The sequence below is a fragment of the Myxine glutinosa genome, chromosome 1, assembly GCF_964187855.1.
Source record: "Myxine glutinosa chromosome 1, kmMyxGlut1.1, whole genome shotgun sequence".
NCBI lineage: Eukaryota > Metazoa > Chordata > Myxini > Myxiniformes > Myxinidae > Myxine > Myxine glutinosa.
Window position 1 is genome coordinate 152,191,554 of NC_136261.1, and position 23,636 is coordinate 152,215,189.

Sequence of the window (23,636 nt, forward strand, 5' to 3'; positions counted from 1 at the left end):
CAACATAGACAGTACCCCAGTTTTAGGACTGGCAGAGAAGATAACTGAGAAGGAAGTTGAGGAAGCGATAAAAGCAATGAAGAGTAGAAAAGTGGGAGGGCCGACGGGAGTTGTGGGAGATATGTTGAAGGCAGCAGGAAGTTGGGGTGTGAAGAGAATGACAGAGATCTGTAATCTGGCGGTGAAAGAAGGCCGCATTCCAGTGGTTTGGGAACTGAGTACCCTCGTCCCTCTATACAAGGGGAAAGGTGACCCTCTAGAGTGTGGCTCGTACCGAGCGATAAAGTTATTGGAGCATGGAATGAAGGTATTGGAAAGGGTGTTGGAGAGGAGGATAAGGAAGAAAGTGAAGATCGACGAAATGCAGTTTGGATTTATGCCAGGAAGAGGAACGACAGACGTGCTTTTTATTGTGAGGCAGTTGCAGGAGAAGTACATGGAGAAGAGGAAGAAGTTGTTTCTTGGGTTTGTTGATCTGGAGAAAGCATTTCATAGGGTTCCACGCAAAGTATTGACATGGGCAATGAGGAAGTTAGGAGTGGAGGAATGGTTGATCAGAGTAGTGATGGCAATGTACAAAAGAGCATGCACAGCTGCAAGGACGAAGGACGGGAACAGTGGTGAGTTTGAGGTGAAGGTGGGAGTGCATCAGGGGTCGGTACTAAGTCCACTACTATTTGTAGCTGTGATGGAGGTGCTGGCTCAGAACGTAAAGGAGGGTTTACCGTGGGAGTTGTTGTATGCAGATGATCTGGTGTTGATTGCGGAAAGTATGGATGGACTGAAGGAAAAGATGAACAAGTGGAAGGAATGTCTGGAGACAAAAGGTCTGAAGGTGAATATCGGAAAGACGAAGGTGATGGCAAGTGGTAAAGCATGTGGTGAGGTGGAAAGAACTGGGAAGTGGCCCTGTGCTGTGTGCAGGAAGGGTGTCGGAGTGAACTCCATTCAATGTACAATGTGCGCTGAGTGGGTTCATCAAAAATGTAGTGGTCTGAGAGGGTCATTAACCAGTGTAGCAGCTACATTCAAATGTAAGGTGTGCACAGAGGGAGCTGCAGATGGAGGAAATGTTGAGTTGGATCTTGGAGACGGCGTGAAGCTGGAAGGTGTGAAAACATTTTGCTACCTCGGAGACATGCTGAATGGAGAAGGTGGATCAGACTCCGCAACGGTTGCTAGAGTGAGATGTGCATGGAAGAAGTTTCGGGAACTGAGTGGCGTGCTGATAAGGAGGGGAGTGTCGTTGAAGCTGAAGGGAAAGGTGTATGCTGCATGTGTGAGAAGTGTTATGATTTATGGGAGCGAGTCATGGGTAATGAACGTAGAGCAGCAACGAAGGTTGGAAAGGGTGGAAATGCGAATGGTTCGATGGATGTGCGGAGTATCGTTGAGAGAGAGGAAGACAAATGATGAATTGCGAAAAATGATGGGAATAGAGCCTGTGATTGATGTTGTGAAGAGGAACAGGTTGAGATGGTTTGGTCATGTGTTGAGGAAGGATGAAAGTGACTGGTTGAGAAGAGTGATGGAAATGAATGTAGAAGGAAGTAGAGGACGGGGAAGACCGAGAAAAACTTGGCTAAAGATGGTGGAAGAAGAAATGCGGGCAAGGGGGTTAACAAGGAGAGATGCAGAAAATAGGTCAAGATGGAGAACATTGTCATGGGGACCGCAAGGCTAACCCCCGCTCTAGCAGGGAAAATGGCCTTAAAATGCATGGTTGTTGTTGTTGTTGTTCTTCTTTATGCGTAGATACACCGACACACCAGATTAGAAGTTAGTAGTTCGTTTATTTTTCAAGATATTTCGCTCACAAGGTTCAGACATATATATATATATGGTGGTGGCCATTTTGGATTTTGACGTGGCGACCGAATTTTCAATAGCGTTCTACCTTATGCCTAGATACACGCACACACCAGATTAGAAGTTGGTACTTCGCTTATTTTTCAAGATATTCCGCTCACAAGGTTCGGACATACATGGCGGTGGCCATCTTGGATTTTGACCTGGCGACCCAATTTTCAATAGCGTTCTTCCTTATGCGTAGATACACGCACACACCAGATTAGAAGTTAGTAGTTTGTTTATTTTTCAAGATATTTCGTTCACAAGGTTCAGACATATATATGGTGGCGGCCATCTTGGATTTTGACGTGGTGACCCAATTTTCAATAGCGTTCTTCCTTATGCCTAGATACACCCACACACCAGATTAGAATTTGGTACTTCGCTTATTTTTCAAGATATTCCGCTCACAAGGTTCAGACATACATGGCTTCAGCCATCTTGGATTTTTACGTGGGTTGCACCCGCACACCAAATTAAAATTCGGCCCTTCACTTACGCACGCACGGCACGGACGGACGCACGCACGCACGTTTCGACGCACGGACGGACGCACACACGGACAGAGGAGAAAACCATAATCCCCCTTTCGCTCCGCGGTGCGACGGGGGACAATTAGCATTCTTAATTTATCCAAAAGGCATTCTACAAAGTGATTCAAATAGTATGCCCAAAACAGCTCATTAATATTCATGACCCTGGAATGTACCATAGGCAGGCAGCATGTGTTGTGTGTCAGGGAGGAATTAACACCTCTGTTGTTCTGACTGCAACTGTACTGACTACCATAGATTATCTAGATTCATCTTGTACTCAAAATCGACTTATCTATGAATCGGGGAAAGAAAAATGGGGAAATTAACCAATTCGACTTGTATTCCACATCGACTTATAGGCCAAAAAATACTGTACATTTGTTTTAGGAGCTGGTAGTCCAGTTCACTATGTCAATAAAAACACTTTCTTTCAAAATTTATGGAGATTAGCAAAGCAGTGCATTTTTGGAAAACTTATGGCATCAGGAATCTGAAAATCAATGTTTACATCTGCGCAGATGCCTGCATAGCCGCCATTTTGGATTTTCAAAATGGCCACCATAAAATAAGAATTTCCGAATATCTCAGCTTGTAATTGACATAGAAACTTCATTCTAAATGCTAATCCTATGTTTCCAGGCCCAATGAATCCAAAGCTAAAGTCAAATTCGTGATTATGAACACCAAAAACCAAGAAAAGAAGAAGTTTGTGAAATTATGTTTGTATTTTCAAGAAAAAATGCACACAAATTGTTGGTAGTGACAACAGCATACGTATAGACGTTAGAGTTGAACCGCTTTTGACCCGAACTACTGTTGAAAAATACACTTTTGACGGTTAGACCCTTTAAGACCCTCATATACCCTTAGAGCCCAATAGTCCCTTGGGCTCACTTTGACCTTTACACCCCTTCAGTCACTTTCGGCACATTTACTTTTCAGCAAGTAATGTGTAATCTCCAGCCACCTGGAGGGTGGGTACTCTGCTAGGTTGAACAGAATTTGCATACCGGGTCACTGAATTGGTTCACTAATAAAATCTATAAGCATATTGTTTATCTGGATTTTGCAAGTATTGTGCTATGCATGACATATTTCTTGTTTTAACATCGATAATAATTGGGGCCCAAAGTTGAGCAAGCTGTATATTGCATTAGGTCTTCATTAAGGATTGTGTGCATGTTAGTGATGTCAACAGTAGAAAAAAGAAAAAGAAGCAGAGTCTGACCCTGAGTAAGAGTTGTTGAATATATTTATTTGATGGAAAAGAATCCATGGACTAGACCAATATTATATGTTTTCTTCTTCTTTCCCTCCTGGCCACTTCAGGGTATCCTGCTGCATTTCCTTGCCCTTCCCCTGCTTATCCCCAGTATCCTGGAACACCAAGCGCCCTCACTGCAGGTTAGTTTTTAATTGTACCATGAATGCCCAGTGTTATATCTATATTTATCACACACATGAAAACAACCGTGGTGGCCTAGTTTGTATCGAAAATATACTTGTTGTCTTGTTGTCACTGTGCTCTTCCACAATCCCTCCACTCTGCCCACCTCAAATGTCGAACAATATGGCATTCTTTTATATCCAGTCGAGTCTAAGATGAGAATCCAAAATGAGAGAAAAATGAAGAGGTAATGGATATTTTAAAGCCTCCCACTCCCCTACACTGCCATAGGATAAGGGGGAGGCTTCTAGCCATTGTAGGGGTTGTTTGACTGCACTCTCAATTATCAAAAATTCTGAGCTGTATCTCAGAGCTGGCTGGGACTTTCGGAATGAAATTTTGCATCAATAGCGTGGTTGAAGATCTGCGGGACTGACGTAAATTTTTTATGCCCTTAACCTAATATTAAGGTTATATAGACATTTTTACGTTTTTCACCAAAATTCAACTAATAGTGCTGCAAATAAGGCCCCAAAACTGCTGTTGTTTTTTTTCAAAACTATGCAACCGGAGGTACTGAATTTGCATAAATCCAAGATTGAGGTGGCTATATGTGATCTGAATAGGTTTTCACTATTTGATCATAATTCCGCTTCTAATAAACATTTTTGAGTGATTTCAAAGACTAGAATTTTTATTATGTATGAGCAATACATGTGCACAAGTCTAGAACACAAAGGGAGAATGCCTCATTTGCATAAATCCAATAGGCTGGCAATTGGACATGTTTTACACTAATTGGCCATAATTCTGCTTCTAATCAGCTTTTTAAAAAATTGTGATTCCAAAGGCTGTTATGCTTTATTTTGTGTACTTATGCTTATTTAAGCTATGGTCTATTTTGTGCATTACAGGTTAGCAAGTTAACAGACATCTCATGCATCAGAAAGCTATTAATATGGCAGCAGAATTTGAACTTCAAGGTCCTTGTGCCAAGAAATCCAAAACTTTTGTTTTCAACTTGAAGTTATGCATATTGTTATGGATCTGCTTCGGGGTGGTTTATTAGGGGGTTCTTATATAATCAGCTTCCCCGATTAGCGTTCCTAAAGCCACCGCCCTGTGGATATCTCTGCTGGGCGACGGGTTGCTAAGCAATCACAGATGCTGTCTGGGAAGCTTGATTTAAGTAGGGTCCAGTGTCCAAATCCCACTTCACCTTCCTGGCAAATTAAACACCCCAGATACAGATTTGTGCTTCCCAGCGTGCCATCAATTCCAGGATACGGCCAAGCACTACTATAGGTATACACGTTGACTACCGATTACTCATAACGGAACAGTTTAGGAGAACTCCCTGTCTGCAGCATTCTGTACCTAACCAATAGAAACTGACAACCGGACATTTTGAAAGGGGGTTATAATTTCAACAAATCATATATGTACAAGTCAAGTAGTGTCACAAATATAAAACCCTTACTTATACACATAAGCCCCTTAATCAGTCAACTTAGCACACACAACACAGGAGCCAATCTCATTTGGGTATGCGGGTGTCTCCCGATACCTCAGGGAGATGGATGCCCCTGTCTTGCATAACCCCAGGTCACCTGTGGACAAGGTGTAGTACCTGTCAGCCCCCCTTACCAGGGTAACCGTCGGTCCGTAGCCATGCGGTTTAAATGGCAGATGGCTCTGCACATCTGGTGGATGAGAGTCCAGTTGACTCCAACAGCACGGGCGGAAGAGGGTGAATTCCCCAACGGCCAGCAGAGAGACGGAGAGGAGTGGCGATCTCCCGTCTATACCAGACACTTACCCGTGTGTACAAGCCATAGAAAGGCAATGCCATCATTGCCCGAGGAGATTCGACATCATCAATCATTTCAGAAAAAATATGAGCAAGACGATCGTCAGAAAGTGAGAGTGATGGGGTGTGGGGTTGGCCCAGTTCCTACCCACACATGAATTGACTGGTTCATGGGAGTGAGCAAGGGGGGTAGGGGGGGGGGAAGTAGGGAGGGAGTGGAGGGGTTGATGTGGGTGCTTGGAGGGTTTAAGATGGAAATGTGAGATGTAGAAATGTCAGGTCCTGAAATGGACCGTTGGTGCTTTTTTTGATAGCTCTGCATCCAACTAAAACAAGGGAGGGAAAAATTGAGAATGAAGAAAGTCTAAGGGTCAATGTGCATGGCAACTGTGCCCAGGAGCTCTCTGTAGATTTGGTTCCTCTGCCTTGGCCTGTTTCTCGTTCACTCCAGCTTGCCCTCCAGGCTCCAGCTTTCTCTCCGGGCTCCTTCGGTCTCGTTTTCACAGCCCCCAGATGTGGCGTGCTGTAAACTCAGCCTTTTGTAGCTGAGATGCGGCTGCCTCCACGTCCGCATGTCTCAAGATCTAGCCGCTTCTCCATTGGACATCCATGTGTCCTGCTGTGCCCACTGGTCACCTCAAAGCTTGGTGACACAACGGTTGCCATGGTTTGAGCAGTAAAAACGGGTGCTGAGGCATGGGCAGCAAGACTGAGGTTTCATGCTGTGCTGCCACGTGCTCCTTTCTGCGCTGTGGTTTTGTGATGTTTCGATGCCAATTGAATGGTGTGTGTGTGTGTGTGTGTGTGTGTGTGTGTGTGTGTGTGTGTGTGTGTGTGTGTGTGTGTGTGTGTGTGTGTGTGTGTGTGTGTGTGTGTGTGTGTGTGTGTGTGTGTGTGTGTGTGTGTGTGTGTGTGTGTGTGTATATATGTGTATATGTGTGTATATGTGTATATATATATATATATATATTGTTACGGTCAGCGGATTGGATGTTATTTACCGAGCGGAGGTAACCGCGGCCGAACAGTTGTTCCCCGATTCACCCAGACGTTGGCCAAATCGCGCTATGCCAAATCAATGATAGAAAGGACACGACGACTGGGAAAGATGAAACGACGCAAGGGGGGTACAGTTCTCAAGACCTCCGGAGGAGGGTATAATTACAGTGGTGGAGAAAAGGGGGTAGATTACAAGGCAGAGTGAGGTAAAGACACAGAAGAGATGGGCACTTAAATACAGTCTTATCTATCCCCAGACAGACCACGGACAAACGGACAAGGTAGACTCACACGGGGATTGATGGCAGGAATGGACAGGTAGGTCGCTGGCACAAGGTGCACCTTGGCTCGGGGACAGGATAAAGCACGGTTCAAAGATGCAGGGAGGTCTCACAGCGCTCGGAGGGGGTCTTGCTTGCTCCAAGCTCGGCGCGCATCTCTAACGTCACCTCTCTCTCACCGCATGCTCAACGGGGAGTGACACGCCCTCGGCTGGTTGGTTCCACCCCAACTGGGGCCGGTCCACCGCTTCCATTGGGTGCGGGGGTTACCGGGCTCCGCCCTTGACGAGGAGCCGACAGGGAGCCCCTGTTTGGTAACCCCGTCGAGCACATGTCCGATGGCGGCTCGTTGGGAAGGCCTGGTGTCCTCCCACCACTCCTACCAAGCCGGAGTGAGGACGCGCACTCCCTGCGCTCGTTGTTGTTGTTGTTGTTGTTGTTGAAGAGAACTGTGAGGAAGAGCTGCGGGGAGGTATTGGGAGGTCCTAAACTTCCTAACGGTGCCATACAATTACATTCTGGTGCAACGAAGGGTCAGAATTAATGGAAACGAATCCTTAACTGACATAGACTAAGAATAACTAGCAAGATGTCCTATCGTTGTCTACCTGAGATGCGGTGGAACTGGATGCGACATTTAATGGGGGAAATAGGGGGAGGTCGGGTCTACAGAGTGTTGTTTACAGAAAATGGGACTAGGGAATGGGGGATTGGGGAGAGTTGGGAAGTATTGAGGAAATAGGGGAATATTTACAAGCGGATATGGATGAATGCAAATCCCATATCCGCAACAATATATATGTGTGTGTATATATATGTGTACGTGTATGTGTATACAGCAATACCCCGTTTTACGCCATTTCGACCTACGTCAAACCCAACTTTACACCACTCTTCGAGAGTAAATTTCAGTTCAGCGAACGTCATTATGTGCGACTTTACGTCACTCCTACATCATAATAGGAGGATGTGAAGAAAATTAATTTTTCCTTAAAAATATATTTAAAATAAATAAAATAGTACATAAATTAACAATGAAAGAAGCTAAAAAAAACAATTTAAAATACAATAAAAAGCACATTAAATATATTTTAAAATGTACGTGCAGTATACTGTACGCACGCGTAGCTGCTGGTTCTCATTCAAAACAAAGGCGACGCCATATGCATTTTGTCCTGTGCTGCGGTTGCGTGCTTGCTTTGCCTTTCGCTGGTATTTTTGTGATTATTCCTCTACTATGTAAAGGTTCCTTTACTGTGTAAAACAACCAACGTAACGTGGCAACGGCGAAACATGACGACGATGCCGGCTCGGACGACCGTCAGTGGCAGACGTCACATCACGTCGTTGTGCAGAGTGTGCAATGTCCGTGACGAGGTCAGGCCCCATGGCCCATGTGGAACGAACGACCATGTCATGCCTCGAGCCGGGGTGCCTCGTCGGGCACCTCGCCGGCATCCGGCGTCGACGAACCGATCGACGTGTGCATGTGCACATGTGCATGGATTTGCAAATGCTTGCCTGTACGTCGTCGTTTCTGCGTATATCGCATCGTCCAAAAAAAAAAGAAGCATGCAACTTCGGCCGCTCGAGGAAAGACGGGGCACGCCTACGACTCGGAGGCGAGCGTCGATCCCCGGGGCGGCTGGGTTCACGGAACCCTGAGCTCGTTCGTTCGTCACAGACGACACGACACGACCACCGGTGAAACTGCTCGGACACGTTGGGTAAAGCACGCCGTGGTGAAGCGGGCCGCGGAGCCACTCGGCACACAAGCCAGCTCACGGTCGACACATCCGTGCCGGTCACCCCGTTCAAGGAGAAGACCCGACCGATAGAAAACAACGGAGGGACTCCCGACGGGGAGCGGCAAAGATCCAGGGAAAAGCCGCAGCCTCCTCCAGTTATTTACTCTAGTTTTACGGTGTTTGTCTTCATTTTAAGGCATTTTTAAGACATTACGCCCGGTTTACGTCAAAAACCGAGTTACGTCATGGCTTATGGAACCAATTAATGACGTAGGCTGGGGTATTGCTGTATATGGTTTGGTCATGTGTTGAGGAAGGATGAAAGTGACTGGTTGAGAAGAGTGATGGAAATGAATGTAGAAGGAAGTAGAGGTTGGGGAAGACCGAGAAAGACTTGGCTTAAGGTGGTGGAAGAAGAAATGCGGGCAAGGGGGTTAACCAGGGGAGATGCAGAAAATAGGGCAAAATAGAGAAGATTGTCATGGGGCCAGCAAGGCTAACCCCCGCTCTTGCAGGGAAAATGGCCTTAAAATGCCTTGTTATTGTTGTGTATGTGTATATACGCCACGCCACGCCGCCCACGTCTGCCTCTTCAAAGGGTTTGATGTTACTACAAGCACAAAGCATGTTAACATTCCCAAGTTAGCTACACAAAATTCGATGACATAATTACACTAGGGTCTTTCTGCGCTACCCTGAGGTTCTCCAAAATCCGTCAATATTTTGTAATGGGACTTTCACAGACAGTCCCTGCTGTAACACCAGACCTATCAAACCTCCAGTCCATGTTTACATCATGCAGACAAAGACAAGATGATATGAGGGGAAAATAATCTTGGTTGAAGTGGACAGCATTGCCGATGACCATGTTTCTCTTGCAGGTACGTGCCAGTAAGTACCACATCAAAATAACTTTGTCAAAAAAAAGAAATATTTGGTGCTTATGGTGATGGTGATGGTTCAGGGGGTTCAGATCCCTAGATTTCAGATTCCTTTCCTAGAATTTGATTAGAAGAACTGTGTTTATCTGTAGTGGAGCCTTTTATCAACCCAAGAGAGCTACTTGGTGCATGGTTGAATCTGTTGTCGACAACAAACCAGATTCGACCAAAGTTTTAAGAGCAATAGAGCAAAGACAGTATCATGAACTTTCAACCAGATTACTTGGAGTTTCAAATGGTGACCCAGTAACAGTTGAGGCCAGCTGCAATAAGTGTCCAACCTATTACAACCCTTAAAACATTTCAGCTTCCAATAAGGTTGTCTCAGAGGACATTTTCTACAAAAAGGTCATTCATCAGCTTATTGAAGAATTCCAAGAACAAACTGAGGCAAAACAAGTTTTTGGTTCACGAGTTATCAACCAGAGTGACCACTATATTCGTCATGGGTGTGTATCTGTCTGTCCGCAGCATAACTACCCAATGATATCATCCGATCTTGATGAAACTTGCGTGGGAGGTTGATATCATGATATAGTTGTGTCCTGCCTAGAGTGGGCGTATTGCGCCCATTGTGGGCGGAGCGACGCCCGAAAAAGATGTCTTTTTAGGGGGTAATCAAGTTCAAGCTACATCTTCTCCGAGGGGTTTGGTGGAATCTGACAGGGGTTTCGGTATTTGGTTAGGCCAATGTCATGTGTCTAGCCCCACGGAGCTCGATTTTTCATTTTCGCCCCAAGATCAAGGTCACAAGGTCACGAAATTTAGAAAAGTCGATTTTTGATGGTTTTATTATTGTTCGCTTCCTGATAGGGTGAAATGTCGTACATGATCTTATATTATCACATACATCATGAAATACAAGTTTTCCAACAAATTTCAGAATCTTCGACCCTGTGACCTTTGAAGGTCACAAAGGTCAAATTTTCAAAGTTGTCGGAATCAAACTGAATTTTCGGTATTGTGTAGCTAACTAACCTCATAACTGATTATACATTATTTTATATCTCATTTCAAGGTCGGTAACCTTCGTTTTGACATTTCCAGGCCAGCACCACACACAATTACGTACAGCTGGCTCTTAAAGGCCTGCGCACGCAGCGCATTGGGGCCCTATGTAAATGGGCATGTACACAGCATGTGGGCCGACACCTGCCACGTGGGCCCCCGAACCCCCAGTCCGGGCCTGTTTCGGTTATAATCCGTCTTTTGTCATTGAATACCGCTCGCTCGTGAACCATCGGCATCTCCCGAGTTGTTCTTACAACAATCACACAGCGATTCAAAGAGCTTCTAGAGGAGAATGGCCAAGCTCAGAGAACTTCTCATCTCAGAAGCCAAATAAACTACTGATAAAGGAATGGCCATTCCCCAGCCTGGTGGCTCAGATTTGGTGTGCTCTTGTGCAATTCTGTGGGCGAGGCAACTATACAAAGCAAATACACTCACATAGGTTCTTAAAGTCTTGTCAGATGAAACAGATCTCGTCAAGTACGTCTGGTCAAATGAGTCCACAAATATCAGAAGAGAGCATTGTCCATTAAGCAATGGGTATATTGCAGAGGAGAATCCAGACCACTGGTAAACTTGAGTATGAATACTATTCTTCTGAGTTTCCTTTACCCTTTGCTTCTTGTGGTGTATTAGTCTGGCTCACAAGCCCAACATTGCACCATGAAGCTGGAGACTTGCCAATGTGAAGAAGTACATGTCACACGTAGCTTAAAGGTCCACATAATCAGAATTTTATGTTTGGTTTAATGAATAAACATGGTTTCACTGAACACTTAATCATTGGTTTTTTAAAATAAATATCTTGAAAAGAAGATTTTGGTGTTTTTTGGTGTCTTTCTACTCTCAATTGGCCTGGCCCTCCAAAAACGGTGATCAATAACTACATCAATAACATCTCCCAGGCACCTTAGCTTGGGAGTATACCTCTGACATGAATTTTGGGGCAGAAACTTGTCAAGTTAATGCACAACATTGGCTACACCGTATCCTATGCAGAATTTAAAATATTCTTGACTTCAGCAGCACTTCATGTTGGTAGCTTGCAAGATCATGCTGGGAGTTACATTCCAGCATGCACAAGCTATAATGCTTTTTTTAAATTTATTTATTTAATTTTTTTAAATAAATTTGATCTGTTCGACCCCTTTCATGGCATGACAGTAAATAAAACATAAGAAAACAAGTGACGTCTGGCCACAGGTGACCAGGTATAATGTATTTTTACCACGACTCAGCATACAAAATTTATTTTTGACAGTACCAAAATTAACAAGCTATTAGAACCTGGATAATATGCTACCAATATACTTTGCCACATCAACAAGCTGACCAACATTACCTACATTTAATAGCTCATTCATTTTATGCACCAAGGGATTTTCCCAATAATGATGTTTCATGCATTTCTTACAAGCGTCGGTGAACGCTGCACAGACAAGATAATGAAATTCGTCACCAGTAGCATTAGCCTCACATAATGGACATAACTGTTGAAAAGTATCTTTTGAATAGCGACCATGGGAAACAGGAAGATTATGGTTGCCACAGTGAAATTTGCACATTAACTCTGAGAACTGAAGAGAGTTGCAGTAAATAATGTTCAAAGTAAAAACTTGTTCTTAACTAGAATGGCACTCAGTAGAGAGCATACCTCCGCCTGGTGAACATTTACTTTTGTATCCCGCTGATAGGCCGGATCTGGATTCAGACCTCAACCAAAATCGAATCAGCGTGTTCTTGTCACATAACCAAGTCGTCCAACAAGTTTATTCATAACTCGTCCATAACTTTTTTAAATATCATGTTATATATCGCTTTTCACCCGATCTCTCAATGGTGAAGAATCACTTAAAGATTAAATAATTATTGTAGCCGAATCCATATTCAGATCTTCACCAAAATCGAAACGATTAGTCCTATTCACACACTCGACCTTTCCACCAAGTTTTGTCCAAATCCGTACGCAACTTTTTGAGATATCCTGCTATATATCATTTTGGCCATATCACTCAATGGTAAAGAATCACTTTTAAAAATTCTACTAGCCGGATCCGAATCCAGATCACCAAAGTGTAATCATTTTGTCCGTCCTTCTCACACATGCTACCTCTCTGCCAAATTTCGTCTGAATCCCTCCACAACTTTTTGAGATATCTTGTTGACAGATAGACAGGGATGAAAACATAACCTCCATCCACCTTTGGTGGCGGAGGTCATTGAAGTGTAATTTGAGCACAGGGTGTTACTGTTGACTTTATCATGCCAAATCTGCACTTGTGTCAAGAATTTTGTGTTTGATGCTGGACTTAATTAAACCATGGTTTATCAAAGTTAGAGAAATCATACCGTATATTGGAATAACGACAGTAATCAAAGGGAGGCGCAAAGCACCCCTCCCTTTATATAAGGGATCGTTTCTCTGTATGCAGCTTTTACATGGGGACTGAAAATGCGTTTCTTGGCTTCTACTGCACGAAATTGGCCGCAAATTTCAGAAATAAATGCTTTGTATATTGAGGTAATATCTATCTATAATTCCAGTAATCTCTGTGTGTATGTGTGTGTGTTTGTCTGTGACCGCTGTTTCTCGACAACCACGGGTCCGATCTAATTGAAACTTGCCAGATATATTGCTGGGGACCTGAGGATGTGCCTTTTCAAGGTTTGAAATTAATCGGACAAGTGGTTCCCAAGGTATGGTCACCGTACTCGCAAGCCGTTCGCTTTGGCTTTGCGAATGGACCAAACCATTTCATGTAAATAGAGGGGGGGGGGGGGGGGGTTCTACCGTACTCGCAAGCCGTTCGCTTTGGCTTTGCGAATGGACCAAACCATTTCATGTAAATAGAGGGGGGGGGGTTCTGTGGTCGTTACTGCCACGTGGTTTCAAAGTTTTTTTTTGTTGTTGTTTGCACGCATGTTTTTTTGCACGCACGTACGGGCAAGCACGTACGGGCAAGCACGTACGTGCGGGCACGCCCTAGTGTTCCAAATTTCAGCAATGTCTGTTTATGCATTCTTGAGTTATATTTAGAAAACCCTCGTGACGGGACGACCTAGACCTATTGATTTTGATTTTGAGGTCAAAGGTCACCTGGAGGTCAAATTTCTAAAATCGTCATCTTAAATCCGATTGACTTGTAAATTTAATAATATTTGTATATTGAGTCAATAAGTTGTGAAATGTACTATTTTTGAGGTCAAAAGGTCAAAGGTCAACTCGAGGTCAAATTTTAAAAGTGATCAATTTACATCTAAAAAGCCGTCAATTCTCAACCGATTGAATTGAAAATTGAACAGCATTTGCATATCAAGTCACTAAATTGGGAAGCCAACTATTTTTGAGGTCAATGGGTCAAAGGTCAACTGAAGGTCAAACTTCAAAAATCATCATTTTCATCTGAAAACCCATCAATTTTCATCCTATTGACTTGAAAATAGAACAGCATTTGTGTATTGCCTCACTGAATTGGGAAATCAACTATTTTTGAGGTCAAAAGGTCAAAGGTCAACTCAAGGTCAACCTTCCAAAATCATCATTTTTCATCTGAAAAATCGTCACTTTTCTTCCTATTGACCCAAGCTTTGATCAAGATTGTCAATTTTAATCTTGATGAAATGGACAATTTGCTATATCGATGCAATTTTTTTTCTTGGGGAGGGAGGGGGGGGGGGGCGGAATTTAAAAGTATCGTGCTCCGCATGACGTCTTCTTGTTTGTAATATTGGTGAAATTATTTATTACTTGCAAAATCGAAGATTTTTCAAGTATATTGGTCGGTTGCATTTGTGGTTCTGTCTGTCTGTCTGTTTGTCTGTTTGTTTGTCACCGGCCTACAGGTCACAATTCTAAACCGATCGTCACGAAACTTCACCAAGTTGTATAGATCGCCCCAATTGAGAAGCCTATTGTTTTTGGGGGCAAAAGGTCAAAAGGTCAACATAGGCCAAAGGTCACCAACTTTGCCAGATTTCGAAAATCCTCAATTTTCATCCGATTGACTTGAAATTTGAAGAGGACTTGCATATCTGGTCAGTGAATTCAACCACCAAGTATATTTGAGGTCAACATAGGCCACACGGCCAACATAGGCCAAATTTCTAAAATCCTCAATTTACATCAGATTGACTTGAAATTTGAAGAGGACTTGCATATCTGGTCAGTGAATTCAACCACCAAGTATATTTGAGGTCAACATAGGCCACACGGCCAACATAGGCCAAATTTCTAAAATCCTCAATTTACATCCGATTGACTTGAAATTTGAAGAGAACTTGCATATCTGGTCACTGAATTCATCCACCAAGTATTTTTGAGGTCAACATAGGCCAAAAGGTCAACATGCCAAAAGGTCAACATAGGCCAAAAGGTCAACATAGGCCAAGTTTTTAAAATCCTCAATTTTCATCCGATTGACTTGAAAATTGAACAGCATTTGCACATCGAGTCACTAAATGGGGAAACTAACTATTTTTGTGGTCAAAAGGTCAACTCAAGGTCAACCTTACAAAATCATCATTTTTCATCGGAAAAATCGTCACTTTTCTTCCTGTTGACCCGAGCTTTGATCAAGATTGTCAATTTTAATCTTGATGAAATGGACAATTTGCTGTGTTAATGGAAATTTTTTTCTTGGGGGTGGGGGGGCGGATTTTCCAAGTATCGTGCTCTGCATGACGTCTTCTTGTTTCTAATTTATTTGTCATCTAAAAAGGTCCAAGTGCTCTCAAGCTCTAATTGGTCATGGGTCTCAATTGGTCTAATGGGTCTAAAGTGTCTTCCGGGTCTTTGGGCTATTAATGGTCTTCGTGGTGTTTAATAGTCTTCAGGGTATTTGTGTCTTTGTCTTCAGGGTCTTTAGGTTCCTCTGGGTCTTTGGGTCTGGGGTGGGAGGGGGGGGTTGTCTTTTGGGTCTTTGGGGTATTGAAGGGTCGTCTGGGTCTTCTGTGTCGTTTGGGTATTGGGGGTATTTTGGGTGTTTGGGATCTTTTGGATCTTTGGGGTCTTTTGGTTCTTTGGGGTCTTTTGGTTCTTTGGGGTCTTTTGGGTATTTGGGGTCTTTTGGGTATTTGGGGTCTTTTGGGTATTTTTTTTTGTTTGTTTTGTATACAAGATCGAGGCTCGTGAAAGAGCTAACATTAATCACACAAAAAGTCAAACCGACACATAAAACACAAAATAAGGGGAGTGGTAGACAAGATGGGGAGAGAGGGGGAAGGACACAAACACAACATTTGAGAGCAGGGACATCGAGAGAACTGTGGGAGGGAGAGGGCTTGAGGGGAGGTGGGAGAGGTATAAAACAAATGGACACTGCAAGGACTTCCAGGAAAGAAGTTGGAATTTCAAAAAAGTGTATCTGGGGTGAATTAGCGGGGGTAGAAAAGATCAAGGTTTTCGATGTTGGAAGATAAGAGATGGTGGTGAACAGCTGTTTTAAAGACCTGGAGGGAGGAGTGGGATTGAAGGGAGTGGGTGAGTTTGTTCCAGAGGCGGGAGAAAAGGGGAATGAAAGAGTGAAGGTGAGCAGAGAGCCTAGATTTTGGCAGTTTAACCATAAGAGGGTTGCTGGCAGATCTTGTGCGACCTGTAGGAATATTTGGGGGACAGAGCACAGAGAGAGCTGGGGGAGTAAGGTTGGAGAGGAGTCTGTAGAAGACAGAAAGACCACAAACCTGCCTGCGGTGAGTGAGTGAAAGGCCCTCGGAGTTGGCTTCATCGCAGGAGATTCCAATGATTCTGAAAGCTTTGGTTTTAACAGCGTGAAGCCGAGCTCGGTGTGAGGCAGGAGCATTGGCCCTGAGGGGGGAACAGTATTCCATTGAGCTGCGGATGAAAGCCTTGTATGTGGTGAGGAGCTCAGGTGTGCCAAGGAAGGACTTCGCACGACGAAGGATGCCCAGTCTGCGACTGGCTTTGGAGGCCAGCTTGGAAATGCGGTTTTCCCAAGAAAGATCATGGCAGACAGTGAGACCCAAAAGCTTGAGCGACAGAACTTCTTGGAGAGGATTGTTGAGAAAGTAGAAAGTAGTTTTCCAGTCGGTCTTTTCGGAGAGACACAGTAAGAGTGTGAGATTTGTCAGGATTGAAAGACATGTTCCACTTGTTTGACCAGTCTGTGATTTTGTCCAGGTCTGCAGAGAGTGAGGAGGCTGCAGACTGCCGATCTGAGGGATGAGGAATGGAGCGGCAGATAGTGGAGTAATCGGCAATGAGATAGAGAGGATTTTCCAGAGAGTCGGAGAGATCATTGATGAAGACCAGAAAAAGCACAGGGCCCAGAATACTAACTTGGGGAACTCCAGCCAGAACAGGAATGGGCGATGAGAGAAATCCATTCAGGGCCACACGTTGACTACGACCAGAGAGGACGTCCGCAAGCCAAGTGTGGAGATGTCCATGGATACCATAGGAGGAGAGTTTGGTGAGCAGGGCTGGGTGCCAGACCGTATCGAAGGCACGTGATATGTCAAGGGAGACAGCTCTGATTTCCTGTTTGGCGTTGAGGACCTCCATCCATTGTTGAGACAGCAGAAGCAACATGTCCAGAGTATAATGACCTGGTCTGAATCCAAATGATCGGAGATCAAGCCATTGGTGAAGAGGAAGGATTTGATATCCGAAGCAATGATGGATTCCATGACTTTGCTGATAATTGGGAGCAGGCTGATTGGTCTGTAGTTGCAAGGATCTGTTTTTGCACCTTTTTAACTCAACTGGACTACCGTCCAGTTGAGTTCATCACATACTGTACCCTCCGGCGTCCGTCATCGTCGTCGTCGTCTGTCGTCTATCGTCAGTTAACGTTTCGACGTTAACACTCCAGCGTCCACAAATATCAACCGATTCTGATCAAACTTGACATGCATTATCCTTACCCCAAGGTCCAGGTTGGTATTACATTTCAGCCTGATCCGTTGAAAAATGACGGACTTAGGCGACCATTTTGTTTTTGGTCATGAAAACGACATTAACACTCTGGCGTCCACAAATATTAACAGGTTTTGATCAAACTTAGAATGTTTAACCCTTACCACACAAGGTAGGTTGCAATTGCATTCCAACCCGATCCATCACAAAATGGCCGCCAGTCAGTTCAGTTGAGTTCTGCTTCCCTGGAAGCTATAGTTTGTGTAAAGCGGTAATGCTTGCTGATTTCCAAGATGCTAGCAGATGATCTTGAGCAGAAGAGAGGGTGAAAAGAACAGAGAGAGGGTGAGATAGAGCGGCAGAGCAGGATTTTAGGACCCGTGGGCTGATGCCGTCTGGTCCATTTGCAGAATCAGAGTCGAGGTTTGACAAAAACTTCTCCACCTTGTTAGGAGAGGACACAGAGTCCAGGAGCAGTTGGGTTTGACTGGGTAAGGTGGGAACAGAGAGAGATTGGTTTGGGACACATGATTTTGAGGCAAACACAGAGTTGAGGCATTCGGCTTTGTCACATGCGGTGTCAACTGTGTAGTCATTTGAGGTAAGGGAGGGGATGGAGGGGGAACAAACACCAGAAACGGATTTGACCAGATGCCACCAGGATTTGGAGGAAGGAGACACGTTTGAGAGTGCATTCTTGAGTGTGGAGAGATAGTGCTTCCTGGCACTCCTGAGGGTAGACACACACTTGTTCTGAGCTTGGTGGAAGGAACTGAGATTGCCTTCAGTTGGATTTGCCTTCCAAGAGGCAAAGGCAAGTTTCAGGGCAACTGCCTCACCACAACATTCAGTGTACCATGGACGGGAGGAAGGGCAAGACAACTGAAGACGAGATGGGATAAATCTGTGCATGAGAGAGAGCAGTTTGCTTTGGAAGAATTCCCAGGAAGAATTGATGTCAGAGGCAGTAGAGATGGGAGACCAGTCCAGATGATTGATGGCTGCTTGCAGACCGTGCCAGTTAGCCTGAGTGAAATGCCAGACTCGTCGGCACTGAGGAGGCTCTCTGAGAATGGCCAGAGAGATGTCCATTTTAACAAGCACATGATCAGAAGAACTGGTTGGAGTAGAAGAAGAGCAGCAGACATTTTCAGGGAAGTTTGTCATAACCAAGTCCAGAAGAGAAGATACTCCATTGACTGAGATCCGGGTTGGGAAATTGACAGATTGTGTCAGTCCCAATGAGTCGCAGAAGTCCTTTGCTGAGGTGCCATGGCTGGTGAGAGAGGAACCCACACCCAGCCAGCTGGCATGATGACGGTTGAAGTCGCCACATAGGAGGAAGAGAGAGATGGGATGAGTTGATAGAAGTTGGGCCATGTTGTCAGACAGCGAAATGTAAATGGAGTCATCACTGTTTGGAGGACGGTACAGAACACATATGAACAAAAGGTGTTGGCGGAGAGGAAGCCGTAGCCAGAGGTACTCCTGGGGGTGGGGTGGAGAGAGGGCAGTGCAAGGAGTGTGAGGAAGAGAGTTTTTAATATAGATAGCAACACCACCACCAGGACGAGGCTCAGGTCTATCATACCGGAGGAGGGAGTAACCAGGAAGAGATATTAAGGAATCAGAGACATCTTGAAGGAGGAAAGTTTCTGTTAAGCAGATCAAGTCTGGATTGTCAGAAGCAACCTGAATGGAGAGATCAATCAGGTTTGAGCGAAGGCCCCGGATGTTTGAGGTCCATACCGTTAATGAGGAGAGAGGGGGAGCATCGGGTGCAGGACAGGGGAGGGGAGGGGTAGGGTCAGATGAAGCATGAGAGGGGGAAGTAGGGAGAGCAGTTGATAGTGTGTCAGAGATTACAGAAGAGTTACAAGAAAGGGAAGGATGAGGAGGGCGAAAGGTTTGATGGTGATGGGATGAGGCACAGTGAGCGGTTTTTTTAGGGGGGGGGGGGGCAGAGGAAAGTAGAAAGTTGGGGGAGGTGGAGGTATGAGATAGAAGGGAGACGAAGTGGGTAGGTGGCAGCTTTGAGGAGGAGGGGGGAGGGGGGAGAATTGGAGAGGGATGGTCGGAGGGGAGATTTGAAGGGGAGGGGTTGGGGGGGAATTTTGAAGGGGAGGGGTGAGGGGGAGTTGAGGGGAGGGGCAAGGGGGAGTTGAGGGGAGGGGTGAGGGGGAGTTGAGGAGGGGAGGGGCGAGGGGGAGCTGAGGAGGGGAGGGGAAGGGAGGGGAGTGGCAAGGGGGGAGTTGAGGAGGGGAGGGGCAAGGGGGGAGTTGAGGAGGGGAGGGGCAAGGGGGGAGTTGAGGATGGGAGGGGCAAGGGGGGAGTGGAGGAGGGGAGGGGCAAGGGGGGAGATTAGAAAGTGGATGATTAATGAAAGACGAACATTTATAACAAATTGGGTATTGGGTTTATTGTGATTTTCAAGTTAAGAGATCCGTTTAAGAATGATAGAGAAGGGGTGGAATGAATGTGAATTTAGAGCATGTAGTGAGGAAGAATTATAAGAGATTGAATTTTTTTTTGAAGTGGAATGAGTTGAAGAGGAAATTGAAAAGAGCCTTTTAAATAGGAAGAAAAACTGTGTTGTAATAAACCACTGACTAAAACACTGCAGGGGAAAGTTTAAACATATTTAAACAGAACCGTGAATAACAATCTTATATTCACAAAAATACCAACGGGGAGAGGGCCTATTGGCCAGTTGCCAGGACATGAAACCTGGAAATTGTCAGTACTATAAGGTTTTTTGGTGGATTAGTACTGGTTAAGGGGTATATATGACAACCACCTCCTGCCACTGCAACATCTTTGGGGAATTTCCGTTATTTGCATAAATCCAAGATGGCCACCACCGACCTTGGTTAAAATAGAAAATCAGCAATAACTTTTGATCGAATCAAGCCAGAAGGATGATTTTGGTACCTACACATAGGTTTTCACACATGGCGGATGCAATGAAAGTGTCCAAAAAAGTTTTTGATGTTGCTGGAAAAACATAATCCAAGATGGCCACTGTTTTGATTTGGCGAAATAGCTATTCGGCCATTACTTTTGATAGAATCATGCTAGAAGCTTGATTTTGGTATCTAACCATAGGTTTTCCCATATGGCAGAGGCAATGGAAGGCTCAAATTATGGTTTTCATGTTGCTTGGCCCTTGCTAGTCAACTCAAATCCAAGATGGTCGCAATTGACACTTGGCAGGAATTCGATTTAGAAACACGAAAACAATATGACAACCAAAATGTTTATTACATTTTTAAATAATAACCTTGTTGGGTCCACGAACACATATTAATTACAACAAAATAATTCACAACATCTCAATAAACCATTTTAAACACACTACCTTGCACTCCCACTATCAACTATACTTATACATCAATCATCGTTCTACATATCAGGGTACATTTGTATCTGTAACAATGCGCTAATATGTAGCACAGCGCACGTCTTTCTAAAACTAGCACATCATGTCATCTTGAGTATATATATGTCTGGTACTCGAGAGCATCAAGGCCAGGATCCACTAGCCCTATATCGTTGTCATCATTGGTGTCATCCTCTTCTTCACCATTCATCGTGGCATCTTCCTCGTGTTTCGTCATTGGGTTATGGCACTCATCTATTGAACCTTCACAATGACAGTCGGTTGTGCAGGACAGGCCTGCCCCGAAGCAGTTGCAGTTCGCTTGTGCGCAAGCATTTCCTGTGGCTTTGCACTGACAGCTTATGACTTTCATTAACTCAGGAGGTGCTGGTGGTCCCTTGGCAATTACTGGAGATGGTATGCTGTTGAGAATCTCCCAACTGAAGTTAGTTATACAGAGCGAAGGGGCGTTCTGCTTGTCTGATGCTTTCCATAGTATCGTTTGATGGTGCGATCTGAGCATATGAAGGAGCAAGTTTTCATCTGTGGGAGGGAGGGATTTCACTCGGGGTGGCTTACCCTTATTCTTTGTATAGATGGCATGTCGGGCGGCATTCATGCTGGTGCATTTTGCCTGACCATATAGTACAGCGAAGAACTCTTGACACGTTTTCAGCAGGTCTTCATGTGTAGCCGTCTCCTCTCCGATGACAGAGTAGAGCCCTGGAAAGTCTCCTTCTTGGAGTTTGTTGAGGGTGGTGATCTTTCCCTTGTTGAAGGGATACGACACTGTGTCACACCCTGTCACCGCATGCATTCCAAGGAGCTGGAGGCTCTTATCTCCGAGAGCAGTTGCAATTTGGTTGATGTGCAACACACTCCCGTCCCACTTCTCCATCTGCACGAAAGCAGTGATCCCCAGCTTCCAAACCCAGAATATCAGAATGATGAAAACGTCTGTGTCATCACTGATTATGCGAATCACCCTTTTCCCTTCATGAACAGTGTGAAGCATGTAGCTGACCATCAACACATCTGCCTCCTCATGGCTGAACGGTCCTTCCTCCTCTCCAACCATCAGAACATCCACGCCCAGTGTGTATGTGCAAAGTAGACATGAGAGAAGTCTTTTGTTAGCCTTGCTATTAAGGATGACTTCTCGCTTAGGAAGAGGAGACGTGAGTGTGAGGTTGTAAGTACCAGCACCAGCACCAGCACCACCAGCACGGCGTGACCTTTCGTGATCCTTAGCTGACATATTGCCATAGCGGTCAAAGATCACTTTCGTTGGGATTCCACTTGTAGGGCTGCAGTCTGGTCCCCATGCTTGTAGCTACTGTAGATACTGTACCACCACAGGGCCAGACGATGTGGTACAGTAGCTGTCCTGCATCAACAATCACTTCTTCTGGTGGACTTGGCTCGGTCGACAGGATCGCAAGTTTTTTCACAAGGTTGGCCTTATTTCCTTTGCGGAGAAGGCCAAAGTCATCAAAAATCGAGGGGGGGTACTCCACAGAGCTCATACTCGAAGGCAGATTTGAGGTTGACATTCCGGGCCTGGCCGACTGTCAGCAGCCGGCTGAACAACGCCTCCATGTTATCGATCGTCTTCTCGCCGACTTTGACCCCCTTTTTCATTGCTTCCATGATCTTGACCTTTCCCGTGATGGGGTTGTGGAACCCATCAGGCAGGGTTTTTGAGAAATCCCTGGCCATCTTCTCACCGATTGTCACAGCATTAGCGACATTGATGCTGTCGTCTGCAACCATCCTGTTCACGATATTGATCAGATCTGGGGAAGGATAAATAAGTGGAATTTTTTTTTTTTTTTTTTTTTTTTTTTGTATACAAGATCAAGGCTCGTGAAAGAGCGAACATTAATCACACAGAAAGACAAACCGACACATAAAACAAATAACATCGGGAGCGGTAGACAAGATGGGGAGAGAGGGGGAAGGACACAAACACAACATTTGAGAGCAGGGACCGAGAGACATGGAGACATCGAGAGATCTGTGGGAGGGAGAGGGCTTTGGGGAGGGGAGGTATGGGAAGGGGGGGTGGGAGAGGTATAAAACATATGGACACTGTCAGGACTTCCAGGAAAGAAGTTGGAATTTCAAACAAGGTGGATCTGGGGTGAATTAGTGGGAGTAGAAAAGATCAAGGTTTTGGATGGGGGAAGATAAGAGATGGTGGTGAACAGCTGTTTTAAAGACCTGGAGGGAGGAGTGGGATTGAAGGGAGTGTGGGAGTTTGTTCCAGAGGCGGGAGAAAAGAGGAATGAAAGAGTGAAGGTGAGCAGAGAGCTGAGATTTCGGCAGTTTAACCATCAGAGGGTTGCTGGCAGATCTTGTGCGACCTGTAGGAATATTTGGGGGACAGAGCACAGAGAGAGCTGGGGGAGCAAGGCCGGAGAGGAGTCGGTAGAAGACAGAAAGACCACCTACCTGCCTGCGGTGAGTGAGTGAAAGGCCCTCAGAGATAGCTTAATCGCGGGAGATTCCAATGATTCTGAAAGCTTTGGTTTCAACAGCGTGAAGCCGAGCTAGGTGTGAGGCAGGAGCACCAGCCCATAGGGGAGAACAGTATTCCATTGAGCTGCGGATGAAAGCCTTGTATGTTGTGAGGAGCTCAGGTGTGCCTAGGAAGGACTTCGCACGACGGAGGATGCCCAGTCGCCGACTGGCTTTGGAGGCCAGCTTGGAAATGTGGTTTTCCCAAGAAAGATCATGGCAGATAGTGAGACCCAAAAGCTTGAGCGACAGAACTTCTTGGAGAGGATTGTTGAGAAAGTAGATGGGAGGGTTGTCCA

At 45.1% G+C, this 23,636-nt stretch overlaps 1 protein-coding gene across 11 annotated transcripts in view; it reads left to right on the forward strand.

Annotated features, from left to right (window-relative positions):
* LOC137429825 (protein FAM168A) overlaps positions 1-23,636 on the forward strand; it is a 98,599-nt gene that overhangs the window by 17,197 nt on the left and 57,766 nt on the right. For all 11 annotated transcript variants that reach the window (XM_078778306.1, XM_078778259.1, XM_078778297.1 and 8 more), the window contains exon 3: positions 3,717-3,791. In XM_078778306.1, coding sequence (XP_078634432.1) covers positions 3,717-3,791 — 75 coding nt within the window. The remainder of the gene's footprint in view (positions 1-3,716; positions 3,792-23,636) is intronic.